Below are 12936 nucleotides of genomic sequence, written 5' to 3' on the forward strand. Positions count from 1 at the left end.
TGCTTACAAAAAAGAAAAAGAAGAGAAAGAAAGAAAAAAGCTTGTGCTATGAATACTTTTTAAGCAAGGAACTTTTTACCAGAAAAGACAATTGCTTAGGAGAAGGAAAGTTTGCTTCTGAGTTAGCAGCTTGTGGAAACAGGATTAGTGGGTGGGATTGGAGTGTGCCCTGCCCATAAATAGAGGCTCAGGGCTCCGCTGGCACACTCAGAAGCTTGGACGGCAACCCGGGCAGCTCACACATCACAGGAGGGTGGGGAGCCCAGGTAAGACAATTGACAATGGCTTTGGCAGCGCACCTGCTAGAGTAAGCTACGGCCTGATTGCTGTGCACAGATGCAGGCAGTCAACCGACAAGATCCGAGCAAGGTTCCCAGGGCAGGAAGCAGGCTTTGGAAGGAGTATCACCCAAGCCACAGAGGCTTGCTGAGGCCTTTCTTTGGCCAAAAGTAGCGGAGTATTGCGTTCCTGCCTAGGCTCAGGGTGGCGCCTTGCCCGTCAGGAAACTGGAGGTTTGTGGGTGGGTGGGTGGGTGAACTGAAGAGTTTTCTAACCTGTGTTAGGGTGCAGGACATCCTGTGCCAATCCCTGCTCCGCTCCCACTACGTAACGCAAAGGCCACAGGCTCCTCCACTCTGAAGACTCAGCTCAGATTCCCCTCCTGGGAATATATTATTGCAAAGCAGAAAATGGCTTTTCTTTACTTCTGCAGTTTTTAAGACTGTCAGAGGGAAGAGCTGGGCACTTTCAGAAGTAACAGAGACAGAATCATGGGAACCTCCACCAAGGACATTCAATAACACAAGATGGGGACAGAGCTGCGGTGAAAGACACCAGTTCCAGAGAATCAGTAGTCCACTTGTGGGGAGGACCGCGAATTATCAAAACTTTGCAAAGACTTCAAGCATCAGGCTCTGTGGGCTTTGAGGAACTTATACAGATGTTTGTAGAGTAGAGTCTTTGCAGAACAGAACATTTTCATCATGAGAGCTCAGTAGAGTGGATCCCAGAAAGCCATCTCAGAGTGGGATGTTTGTACAGCAGTTATGTTAGCCTTCCTTGAAGCATCCTGTCATAAAACACACGTGACATCCCTAGTGCCAGCCCGTGATCTGCACGGCTATTGCAGGGAGTCCTATGAGACATTTGCACAGCAAGAATTGTCAATGGATTAAATGCAGCATTTGGCCACCGATTTACTTTATATTTTTGATATATGCAAATGCTTATACAAACAACATATATTCCATATTTGTTGATAGCGTCAAAGAAGTTCATCTATACTTCTGAATCAGCTTGTATTCCAGAAATGCAATAATCCTCACATGAGGCACCTCATCCATTTTTAAATATTGACCAGAAGACACAATTCTAAGAGAGCTGCCGGGCACCACTACCTTCTAGTATGCTTGAGTTGCGATTGCAGAATTGCGGGAGACAAAAGTTGCTATTAGCATTCCTGAATCCTGAGGAATGTAGAAGTTTATGACCTGGTATCCCTGCTTTAGCTCGTATCTTTTCTGAGCTGCTGTGTGTCTGCACACTATGGCTCAGATAACCGTTGGCCAGTTTAATTTAAGGCATCACTTGGGTTGGTAACAGGGACGTTTTTTTTTTAATCATCAGGTGTCTAGCAAAAGTTTCTGGTCAAGTTCACGAGTGATAGGGATCTTCCCTCTTAGCGGTTAAACCATGACCGTCTACCCTGCTTTCTTTGTTGTGTCTATTGGACTTCATCAAGAACTATCCAGATGCTAGCAAGGGGTTCTGAAGCTCTGCATTGCTTTCTGGGGAAACTTTAGCATCAAAATTTTCTAGAGTTGAAGTCTGCTGCTGTGGGCCATGGTATGGCCCGTAGGTACTTTGAGTGAAAAACAACCTACATGGCCTTCCTTCCTCCTCTCTTGCACTGTGTCTGCTCATTGAAAGCCCTGTTTGGGATCATCTGCGGCAGCTTTTCCTAGTAGTTAACTGTCAGATAGCAGAAGGAGAGGAAGGGGAATTTAAGAAAGCCTGGGTTTTATTCTCTGTGCCGTGCACGTCACAGAGCACATCCGTGCACTGGCGTGTATGCCCTCCCCTGCCACACAGGCCCAGACAACAGCAGAGAATGTTTATTGTATGAGTCTTAGTTTGTTCATAACAAATACCATTTGAGCAGATCCCTAGCAGGGAAAGGAATGAGTCTTCTGAGAAGCAGCAAAGCTAGCATGCTCTAAACGAAGTAAGAATGGAACCACGTCATTCATATCCATTCTTCTAGAACAATGTGCCCACTTCCTCAGAAGGACAAAGATGCCTATGCTTCAGGTGCCTGTTTCAGGGAGGGGAGATGGGAGCTGGCACTCCGCTCTGAACTCATCCCCCAAATCTTCTCATCTCTCTGAACTTTAGAGTCTTCATCTACACAGTGAGAAATCAGGGGAGGGGGAAGCAGAGGTACCACCAAATTACCCACCAGTAATATGCTTTTTTTAGTATGACTTTAAACGTGGATTTCCTCAGCTGCAAAGTATATACATCTAACTAGTTATATATTTTCTTAAAAATCTATATATTATTCTATTATAAGATAAGATACAACAAATATTGTACACCCACTGATCTGGAAAGTGGAGACTGGTGGCGGATAGACACTAGATGGGTAGACACCACGGTAAGTTTCCCCGGAAGCTCCTGCTTTCCACTCCGGTCTCAAGTCTTAGCTTGGTTCCCAGCGCTGTCCACTGCTGTGAGACGCTATGCAGATTCCAGCTCCTTTCTGTTTCGTTCCCGCGCAGATTTGCCATGGAGAAAATTTCAGTGTCAGCATTTCTGCTTCTTGTGGCCCTCTCCTCTACTCTGGCCAAAGACACCACCGTCAAAGCTGGAGCCAAAAAGGACTCGAAGCCCAAACTGCCCCAGACCCTCTCCAGAGGTACAAGTCTATTTTTTTGTTGCCTTCCACCTGCAATTTAAGTCCTAAAGACTCTCTGACTCATGGTATTAAATGTGTACACTGAAGATAAGTGGGGACTGTTTTTTTTTTCTTTCTAGATTTAGCATAGTTAATAATCTCTCCTTGCTCCGGAGGTCTTTATTCTTTAGTACTAAGGACATTTTATCCAGGTCTTTACCATTATTTTCAGAAGATTTGGGCCTGAAATTGTAATGGATTTAAAGATACCAACTCCTCTTGTTCTAGGTTGGGGCGATCAACTCATCTGGACTCAGACTTATGAAGAAGCCCTATACAAATCCAAGACGAGGTAAGGCGGCAGGTTGCATGGAGCACCCTCGAGGCTCTCGTGAGCGCCATCTAGTGATGACTATCAGATGTTCACGGCATCCTATTAAACATCCCATCTCCGTCTCTCTCTCAGCAACAGGCCCTTGATGATAATTCACCACCTGGACGAATGCCCACACAGTCAAGGTAATCTGCTCTTCTTCATTTTCTCTAGGGGCTTTTATGTCAGGTCAGGGTTCGGGCCGTTCATCTTTACATTCCTAGAGCCTAGCACCGCTGAACAAGGAAGAAGATTTTTAAATACTTTAAAACAAGAAAGAATATTTAAAGAGAAATGTGAATGTTCCCATGTTTTGAACTAACTACTAGTGCGTATTTTGAGTAAGAAATTCTGGGGTTCATGCTCAACTTCTTCCATCTTTTTCCATCCGATACATCAACAAACACCCATGGGTTTCCTATTAAATTGATCTCCAGACATCTTCACACACAGAGAGACTGCCTGGTTGTACAGGTTCCCCACATCTGGTGTGAGAAGCGCATCACAGTCTTCACCTAATGCTCCTAGCACAGAGGGCTCCTTGGGTCATGCTCCACCGGTCTCTGGGTATTAGGAAGCCCTTCTTGCCCAATTCCAGCCACTCCGCATTGCCTCCCTGCTACCACCTTAGTCCAAGCCCGCATCACACCTTGTCCACAAGACTACAGCTGCCCACACCAGTCTGCCTTCTACACAGAATCAGATGCTTCCCTCATGTGGTCCAGTGGCTTCTCGTCACAAACAAAATGAAAGCCGGTTCCTGGCTGTGGCCTTCGAGGCTGGACCCCATCTGGTCAGGGCATGGTTTTCCTGTCCTGTCGGGATCACACATTCCCACACTACATGCAGTTCATCCCTATTCACCAAGGCTGTTGCTCGTACAGCGCCCTCTGCTGGCAGTGACCTCTCTCCGATAGTCTGGGCAACCTGCACCCCAAATAAACCACTCTGTGACCTCAGTATCTATCGCCTCCTGGAAGAGATCTGCCACGAAAAATGAGCAGCTCTTCAAGCCTTTGTTTCACTTCGTTTCCCCTGTGTATGAATCCATACATGAAAATTACATATATGGTACACACCGGTTCATGCTGTGATTCCTACATAAGCATCTGAGCTCTGGAAGTCACGTGTGCTTTTCCACTCAAGGTATTTTCCCTGGTATATAAAATCCTGCCTGCTACAATGTAGTTATTCAATAACATCACACATCATGTGCTGGAGGGACAACGTCGGTATTGAATTAAAAACACTATCCACATTAAAAGACAACAGAAAGTAAGGGCTCTAACCAAAACCGAGATAAATGCTCAAGGACCCTTTTTTTTTCTTCTTCTTCTTATATTACAGCTTTAAAGAAAGTGTTTGCTGAAAATAAGGAAATACAGAAATTGGCAGACCAGTTTGTTCTCCTCAACCTGGTTGTAAGTGTCCCCTCACCACCACCTGCATCTCTGGGTCCCGTGTCTGATTCACTTTTCCCGTGCATCTCAGTCTTGTGGCATTAACGAGCATCTCCTCCAAGTACCTATCTCCTGGATGAGAAACCTAGGATCCTCTACTTTGTGAATAATCTTTTTTTGAAACCTTTGCTTTGCTGGAATTAAGGCCAGCACCTGGCACGTGCTGAGGAATGTTCTACCACTGAGCCACGTCTGCAACCTGTTTCTTAGTGTGACACACTTATGTTTTAACGTGGTAATTAATAATCTTATCTGAAAAAGTACTCAATGGTCCAGGATTTCTGGGCTGGCTTTTAGTAACTGGTTTTTCTGTTCTGCCCATCTTCTCCAGGCCTGGCTCACTGGTTCCTGTCACCTCTTTCTCTCCACGGGAGAGAGCTCTGGTTGTCCAGATCTACCCACGGGTCCCGGGCGTCAGCTCCATTCCTCCCGTCTCATTTCCTCCTCACCAGCCCTCCTGCCTTAGCCACGCTCCTCCTCTGTAACAATGGACTCCTACCTGTCCAGTCACAGCTCCTCTGTGTCTTCCTCCTAGGCTTGCTGTGTTCTCTGAGCAGCACATCTGTTTGCTGCCTGCCTCGGGTCCTGTACCACACACATACTGCTCATTCTACTCTGTGATGCTTCTTCTAGCTTGTTGTGGAATCTTTGGAGAAGAAAGTGCCCGGCAGTGCCTCAGGCCCATGGTGCACCAAGACACCAAACTAATTTCCCAATTAGTTTTTTAAAATAGTTTTAAAAGTCATGGATTCCACTGTGACATTTCCATATGCAGTCTGTGTTTGTGCCCCCACCCTCGCGAGCCCCTTGGCTCATCCCTAAAGCCCCCCTTCTGTTTATCTATTCTATAACCCTTTTCCAGCCCTGGCCCCAGGCCTCTCTTAATAATTGTTTCACTGCTCACAGTGCCCTTTCTAACTCCAGGAAAACCTAACCAACACATTTTTGCATTGGCAAATTCTAAAATACCTAAAGAATAAACAAGCAGCTGTGTTTTGTTTTGTTTTTTGACCTCAGTATGAAACGACAGACAAGCACCTCTCTCCTGATGGCCAGTATGTTCCCAGAATTCTGTTTGTGGGTAAGTGGGGGTCCCAGTGACATAAGACACACTGAAGATTATGCAACTGCAGCCACATCCTCTTTCCCCCACATCAGACCTCCCCATCCATGTCCCCAATCTTACCAGTCACTTCATTAGAAGCAAGGTCACCAACCTCCATCAAGGAGCGTAGCATTCTGGGCAGGATAGCTCTACGTCTCGCAATACTACACTCTCGCCAGAAAGTGTCAGTGAACTACTATCTCCACAAATGACTTCTTTCCTCCAAACAAGTAAATCTCTGCTTCTGGTAATTCATTATCTGTTGGTCCTGGTCCAGCATTCTGAAGAGACAAAGACAGTCCGCTCCGGGATGAGATGGACTGCAAACATCCAGCTGGTTCTCACATGCCGTCTCCCCTATTTTAGGACATTCATTTCGTCACCTCTCTTTTCTCAATCGTAGGCATCCAGCTTAGTGCCCTGTGCACACCTGGCAAATGCTCTACCATCGAGCCCAGCCCCACCCCTCAGCCACCCCTTTTAAAAGCTGCTGCCTCTACCTCTGCACACTCCCTTTCCGTTCTTCCGGATTGGATGGACCATACCTTTAAAGTGTCTTTTCTCGTTAGTTACATAGTTTCAACTTACATGAAAGAGTGACAGAATGGCTGAATTTGTTTGGGGGTTCCTTGTTGTCTTTTTTTGAGACGGTTTCATATAGTCCAGGCTAGCCTCAAACTCTCTACCTGGCCAAGAATAGCCTTGAGTCCCTGATCCTCCTACCTCAGGGCTCCAAGTGCTGGGATTACTGGCATGCACCACCATGCTCAGTGTGATAGATGGATTTAAACCTGGGGGAGTGTTTAAAGAGAGATAAAAGGGAAAATTCATGCCTCTATTTTAAATATGCAGCTGATTAACCACAAAGTATTAAAAGAAAATGAAAGAAGGAGCGATGTGTGGTTATCTGACCCTGCCGTACTTAGGGACTGTCATTATTTTGTCTAAAGAAGGAAAAGGACTGGGGATGCAGTGCAGTAGGCAGGTGCTTATCCAGGAGCACAAGCCTTGGGTTTCATTGTATAAACTGTGCATGGTGACACAGACCAAAATTCCAGCACTCGGGAGGCTGAGGCCAGGGCCAACCTGGTGTACATAGTGGATTTCTTGCCAGCCTGGGCTACAGAGTGAGACTTTGTCCAAAACAAACAAGCAAAAAAAAATTAATGAAAATAAACAAACAAAAAGAGAATCAATCTGATCCAGGTTAACCTTTTGCATTCCCATCAGCACCACCGCCTCCCCAGCAAACCGCAGGCTTTATTCCAGCTCTCACTTTCAAATATCCTTGTTCTTTATCTCCACAGACCCATCCCTGACAGTGAGGGCAGACATCACTGGAAGATACTCAAACCGTCTCTACGCCTACGAACCTTCTGACACAGCTCTGTGTAAGTCCGAGATCCCTGTTGCTGTAGTGCCGGGGAGAGGCCCCGACTGAGGTGGGCTAGACCTCTGCCCAGGGGTGCCAGAGAATCAGTACGACCCAAACTTTTCCCCTTCGGCAAACCACATGCCCCACTCCACTGCCCACTTTGTAAACATCTCGATGAAGGATAAATCATTCGGTCTCAGTACCGGCTCCTCCAGGAGACCGTAGCAGCACGCTGTCTGCACACGAACCCCTCTGTCACAGACCTGACGTGGAAGAAGTCACAAGAGGGTTTCTTCAATCCCATCCCCCCAAACAATGAAAAGGGAAATCATTTAGTCCGTGTTGCGGTGGTGAAACTCAGGTCCAACTTGAGATCATGGGCAAATAATTGGGAGAGTGGCTTATTCACTGTGTCGGTTGTCACTAGGGAGGGGCGGGGAGAGATGAGGGAGAGGGAAAGAGGCTGATTTATGGCAGATGAGGCCGACAATTCAAGAACTGTGACACCTGACTGGTTCTTCTGGGAAGAAATTGGATTTCGTCCCAGGACTAGTCCTAGTCACTGGCAGGGGCTCCTAGAATCTTCCTATCCAAACCCTAGTCATCACCGACATGCTGCGTGGGATTTTGTAACTCAAAGCCTGCCTACCCCCAGTGACAAGCCTCCAACAAGGCCACACCTCCTAGTCCTTCCCGAAACAGTTTCACCAACTGGGGACCAAGCATTCAAATATTTGAGCCGATGGGGGCCACACTCGTTTGAACCGCAATGCCCTTTTTAATGGTCACTTGCTTGTCTGCTTTTCCATCCCCCAGTGCTGGACAACATGAAGAAAGCGCTCAAGCTGCTGAAGACAGAATTGTAGAGACAGCTGTGCAGGGCGCCCAGCGGCGGGAATGCGGAAGGAAGCACTGTGAACTGCTGGCCACATCACAGCTGAATGTTACGACAGACATATTTTTTAAACACCCATATATGGGAAGATATTCTTATCTACTACAGTGAGCATGGTTTTCTAAAAAATAAAGTCTTGTGAGTACTCCAACCAGAGGGTTGTTTTAGTTTTTCATAGAAAAGCTATCTGGACCAGCCTGGCACAGCAGCCCGTGGCTAAGCTCTTCTTAGCTAAAAACCCCTAGGACACACTTAGTAACTTGATTATAGGCAGCTTTTTCTCCACTTGGTGATCTCAGATAAAGCCTCCAGCAAATCAGATGCTGTCTCCAGGAGCCTCTCCCACTAGAACAGTCATTAGTGGACCTGTTCTTAGCCCGCACACTGAGAACACCTTAGAGAAGCCAAGACGTGCCCTCGTGCCCTTGAACAGGTGCCATCTGGAGGAGCCAGAAACCAGGTCTTGAGAGGGCTCAGACTGATTGCCTCAGCTCCTCTGCCTGTCACCAGGAGGAAGCAAAGGGCAGTGAGAGTCAGCGGGTGAGGTTGAGGTCAGAGGTCACTACTGTCTGGAGAAGGGAGGTGGAGCATCAGGCAGTGAGCCAGCTTTATCTGGCTTCACTCTCACCTGGCTGGCCACACTGAATCTCACATAGTCATGGGGACTTCCTGCCCGTCACCACCCCCCCCCACACACACACACACACCTGATGTGCTCAAGGTGGTTAACATCACTGCAGAGTTCCTTTTCTGAACAATGATTGGCCTTGTTGATTTTCCCAGAGTGCTCTCCCACCTCTCACAAGCAGGAGGCGTACATGTGCTGAAAAAGTGAAATTATTGCATTTAGGAAGCTCCAGAGAGGCAGGCAAAGATGGCTCAGCAGGTGAGAGCACCTGCCACTAAGGGTCTAACTTCAATTCCCAGATCCACATAGGGAAAGGTAAAAACAGCTCCTGCAAGTTGTGCCCTGACCTCCACATGTGAGCCGTGGCATGCACGTGTGTGTGTGTGCACACACAGACACACCCAACAAACAAATAAAGAAATGTTTAGGACTAGAGAAGTGGCTCAGAGGTTAAGAAGACTTACTGCTACTGCAGAAGACCCAGGTTCGGTTCCCAGTACCCATAAGGTGGCTCACAAGTGCCTATGATTCCAGTTCTAAGATCTCACACACTCTTTTGGTCTCTCTGGGCACTGAGCATGCATGTGGTGCCCATACATACATACATACACACATACATACATACATATACACACATACATACATACATACACACACACATACACACATACATACATACATACATACATACATACAGGCAAAACACACACATAAGGTAAAAGAAATAAATCTTTAAAATTCTTTTAAACATAATGAGCATGGAAAACTGGAAGAGATAATACAGAAAGAACTGAAGAGTCCTATCTTACATTTGTAACCACAGGAAATATGAAATCTGTGCAGCCAACACCTAAAAGAGCTGGGGATGCCACTCTGAGGGCACGTGTTGTAGAACTCGCTCATGGCAACATGAGCAAGGCCACTCTTCCCACCAAATCCAACTCCCAGCATTCATAATCTTCTATTTGTGCTTAAAGTTAAGGTCAAAATGTACCTAGAGTATTTATTTGACACATAATCACAAGCCTGGGGCTGAGCGCGGAGAGTTTTATGTCTAAAGGCTGAAGAAAAATGTCAGTAACCATGGGGACATAAAAGGGTATGAAAACCAGGCCAGTGGTGCCTCAAACTGTAAGCGTGAAGTGAGAACCCAGGTCGGCAATGCATGTGTGTGTGTGTGTGCTCAAAACTGAAGGCAGGACACGTGCGTGTGCCCATGCTCTGCACTATTCCCAGCAGGTACAGGTGGACGCGACCCACGCGTCTGTCAGTGGACAGAGGGGGAGACAAGCTGCAGCTCAGAGGTGCCGTGGGGACTGCTGGGTGAGCAGGGCGGAAATCCTGGCCTGTGTTACTGTGCAGAAGAGCAAATCTGGTCATTAAAGGCCGGGGAAGGGGGAACAAAGGGGTGCTTTTACTGCCTAGTGGATGTGGCATTCCAGTTTGCAAGACAAATGAGACTGGCCTTATCAGCTAGTGTGAATGTCCGGTCTCTAACATTAGGCTGTGTGGCCTTGTGGGGGGAGGAGTGTCACTGCAGGTGGGCTTCGAGGTTTCAGAAGCCCAGGCCAGGTCCAGTCCCTCTCTGTCTCGGGCTTGTGGAGAAGATGTGAGTTCTGCGTTGCTGGACCGTGTCTGTCTGTCTGGTGCCTTGCCCTCCACCATGACGGACATGGAACCATCCTCTGAAACTGTAAGCAAAGCCCTAAATAAATGCTTTCTTTTATATGTCACCTTGGCCACGGCATCTCTTCACGGGAACAAGAAAGTAAATAAGGGGCTAGAGAGATGGCTCGGTGGTTAAGAGATGGCTGATCTTCCAGAGGACTGGGGTTCAGTTAGCAGCAACCACATGGTGGCTCACAACCATCTGTAATAGGATCTGATGTCGTCTTCTGGCTTACAGGTATATATGCAGAGTACTCATATAAAAAACATAATTTTTAAAAAGTAAATAAACCAGATAGTGAGAGTTGTGAAATAAAAATGCACTTAATGCCATGTAACTGTATGTTTATAACAATTAAAATGATGAATTTATATATGTGTGTGTTTTACCTTAGACCCCGCAGGTGAGAGAGGCAGAAAGCTGGCTTTAACTGACTGAGGGCGAACCTTTAATTCAGCCCATGGGGAGCAGAAGCAAGCAAATCTTTGGGAGCAGGAGGTCAGCCTGCTCTATATAGTGAGTTGCAAGGTAGCCGGGACTACATAGAAAGTTCCGGCTTAAAAACAAATGTTGCTAGCATAGATCAGCCATTAAGTAAACACACTGGGATAAGCCACTGTCACCTGCTGCAGAAGCAATCCCGCTCGAACAATCATCTAATCTGCTTTGACTTGGGTTTGTTTTTGTTTTCCCCTCACCATCAGTCATTTTGTGTAGCTGCTGGGGTTTTTCCATCATCACTCCTAAGAATTGGAGACGGAGCAGGAAGGGCAGAAAAAGTTCTGTGCAAGACCAGAATTCTCCTCATTCAGTTTAAGAAGCTGTGATCACGTTGGCTTAGTAGACGGCCCCTTGCCAAGTTATGACCTCATCTCTTCCAAAAGAATGAGATACTGAAGTAAGGCAAGCAGTTTTGCCCTCCACAGAAGGCAAAGTCCATCCTGTGACACATACTTTACCTGTGGCGACTCCCTCAAGGACTCATTCAAGAATGAATCTCCATGATAGTTGTCCCTAAGGAAAGTAATGACAGCAGCCGGGTTCAAAGCCGGGGAGTCTGACTTTCCCCTTTCCAACCGTCTCAAGGACTACTGTGCCCAGGTATGACAGGACATTCCAGAAAAAACTGCAGCATGGGGCTGGGGAAATGCCATGGTAGCTGAGAGTACTTGCTGCTCTTCAAGAGGATCCAAGTTCAGTTTCCAGCACTCACAACAGGCAGTTCAGAATTGTCTGTGACTCCAGATCCAGGGGATCCAACACCCTCTCCTGGCTTGCATGGGCTCTGTACTGACATGCACATAGCCCACACACAAACACATAGACACATAATTAAAAACTAACTTCAAAAGTTAAAAGGAAAATCAAAATAGCACTAGCCTCATCCTCTCCCATCTCTTCCCATCAAACACTGCCTGCATAAACCCCCTCACTAGCTAGAAGCCTCGTAAAGTTGCTCTTTAATGTTGATATCACCCCCAATAAAACCATCCCTACATAAGCAGTCGAGTCTATACAGCTACAGTGTGTCTAATGTGCTCTGGTCTCAGGATTTTCTCAGCTAAAAAGCCAAATAGCTTCACATATTTAAAGTATTTACAAAGTGATGAATTAACCAAAGCAGGGTTTAAACAAATATTTAGGGATACTGGGCTACAGAGACAATTCAAAAACTGTCTGAGATATATAGAAAGACCCTGTGTCAAAAGACAAAATCCATAATAAACAGAAATACTCACCAGGGCCAGACCCTGATTTAGAAAACAAAAAATTTAGAGGCTGGAGAGATGGCTCAGCGGTTAAGAGCATTGCCTACTCTTCCAAAGGTCCTGGTGCCCTCCTCTGGCCTGCAGACATACATGCAGACAGAATACTGTATACTAAATAAATAAATAAATCTTTTTAAAAAAATATTTTTCTCATTTTGTGTGCTGGTGTGTATGCTGTGGTATGTGCATATATGCAGGTGCCTAAAGGGTCCAAGGCATCAGATCCCCCCTGAAGCTACTGGAGTTACAAACCACTGTGAGTCACTAATACGGGTGTGGGGAACAGATCCTGTTTTTGTAACTGTCTGACTACAATAAATGCATTGCAATTAGAGCACAAACCAAGGCGTAGGCAAGCTGTATGGTTCTCTGTGCAACAGCCTTCCCATCTGCAACCGTTTACACCAAGACAAGTATCCTAGGGTCCAGAACCTTGTCAGATATTTTAAACTGCAGCTGAGGAAACAGAAAAAATTACAGGATGATTGAAAACGAAAACAATTCAACACGCTCATTTCATGATCACATCCCCCATCTTATGGCACAAGCAGCTCAGCCTAGGTGGCCACAGTGCTCAGCAATGACACCCGAGAGACAGCGCGGTCTACTTCTGTACAGGACTTGCTGGAACTGGAGTATCACAGAAGAGGCAGAGTGACAAAGTGCTCTAAGGTGCATTAATCTGCGTGTCAGCCCTTGAGAGCCTTCTTGGTCTGAAACTTATCCAGACAGAGAGAAAGAGAGAGAGAGAGAGAGAGAGAGAGAG

The 12936-nt window shown here is 46.5% G+C and overlaps 1 protein-coding gene across 1 annotated transcript; it reads left to right on the forward strand.

The window, feature by feature from the left end:
* Positions 1-122: 122 nt before the first annotated feature.
* Agr2 (anterior gradient 2, protein disulphide isomerase family member) lies at positions 123-8249 on the forward strand. The gene is made up of 8 exons (XM_050158723.1): positions 123-266; positions 2781-2917; positions 3185-3248; positions 3363-3415; positions 4617-4690; positions 5747-5810; positions 7142-7225; positions 8026-8249. The coding sequence occupies exons 2-8, from the start codon at positions 2788-2790 to the stop codon at positions 8073-8075; spliced, it is 519 nt and encodes a 172-aa protein (XP_050014680.1). The 5' UTR covers positions 123-266; positions 2781-2787; the 3' UTR covers positions 8076-8249.
* Positions 8250-12936: the final 4687 nt, after the last annotated feature.

This window comes from Alexandromys fortis, unplaced genomic scaffold (assembly GCF_014885135.2).
Source record: "Alexandromys fortis isolate MF-2015 unplaced genomic scaffold, M_Fortis_MF-2015_v1.1 scaffold_101, whole genome shotgun sequence".
NCBI lineage: Eukaryota > Metazoa > Chordata > Mammalia > Rodentia > Cricetidae > Alexandromys > Alexandromys fortis.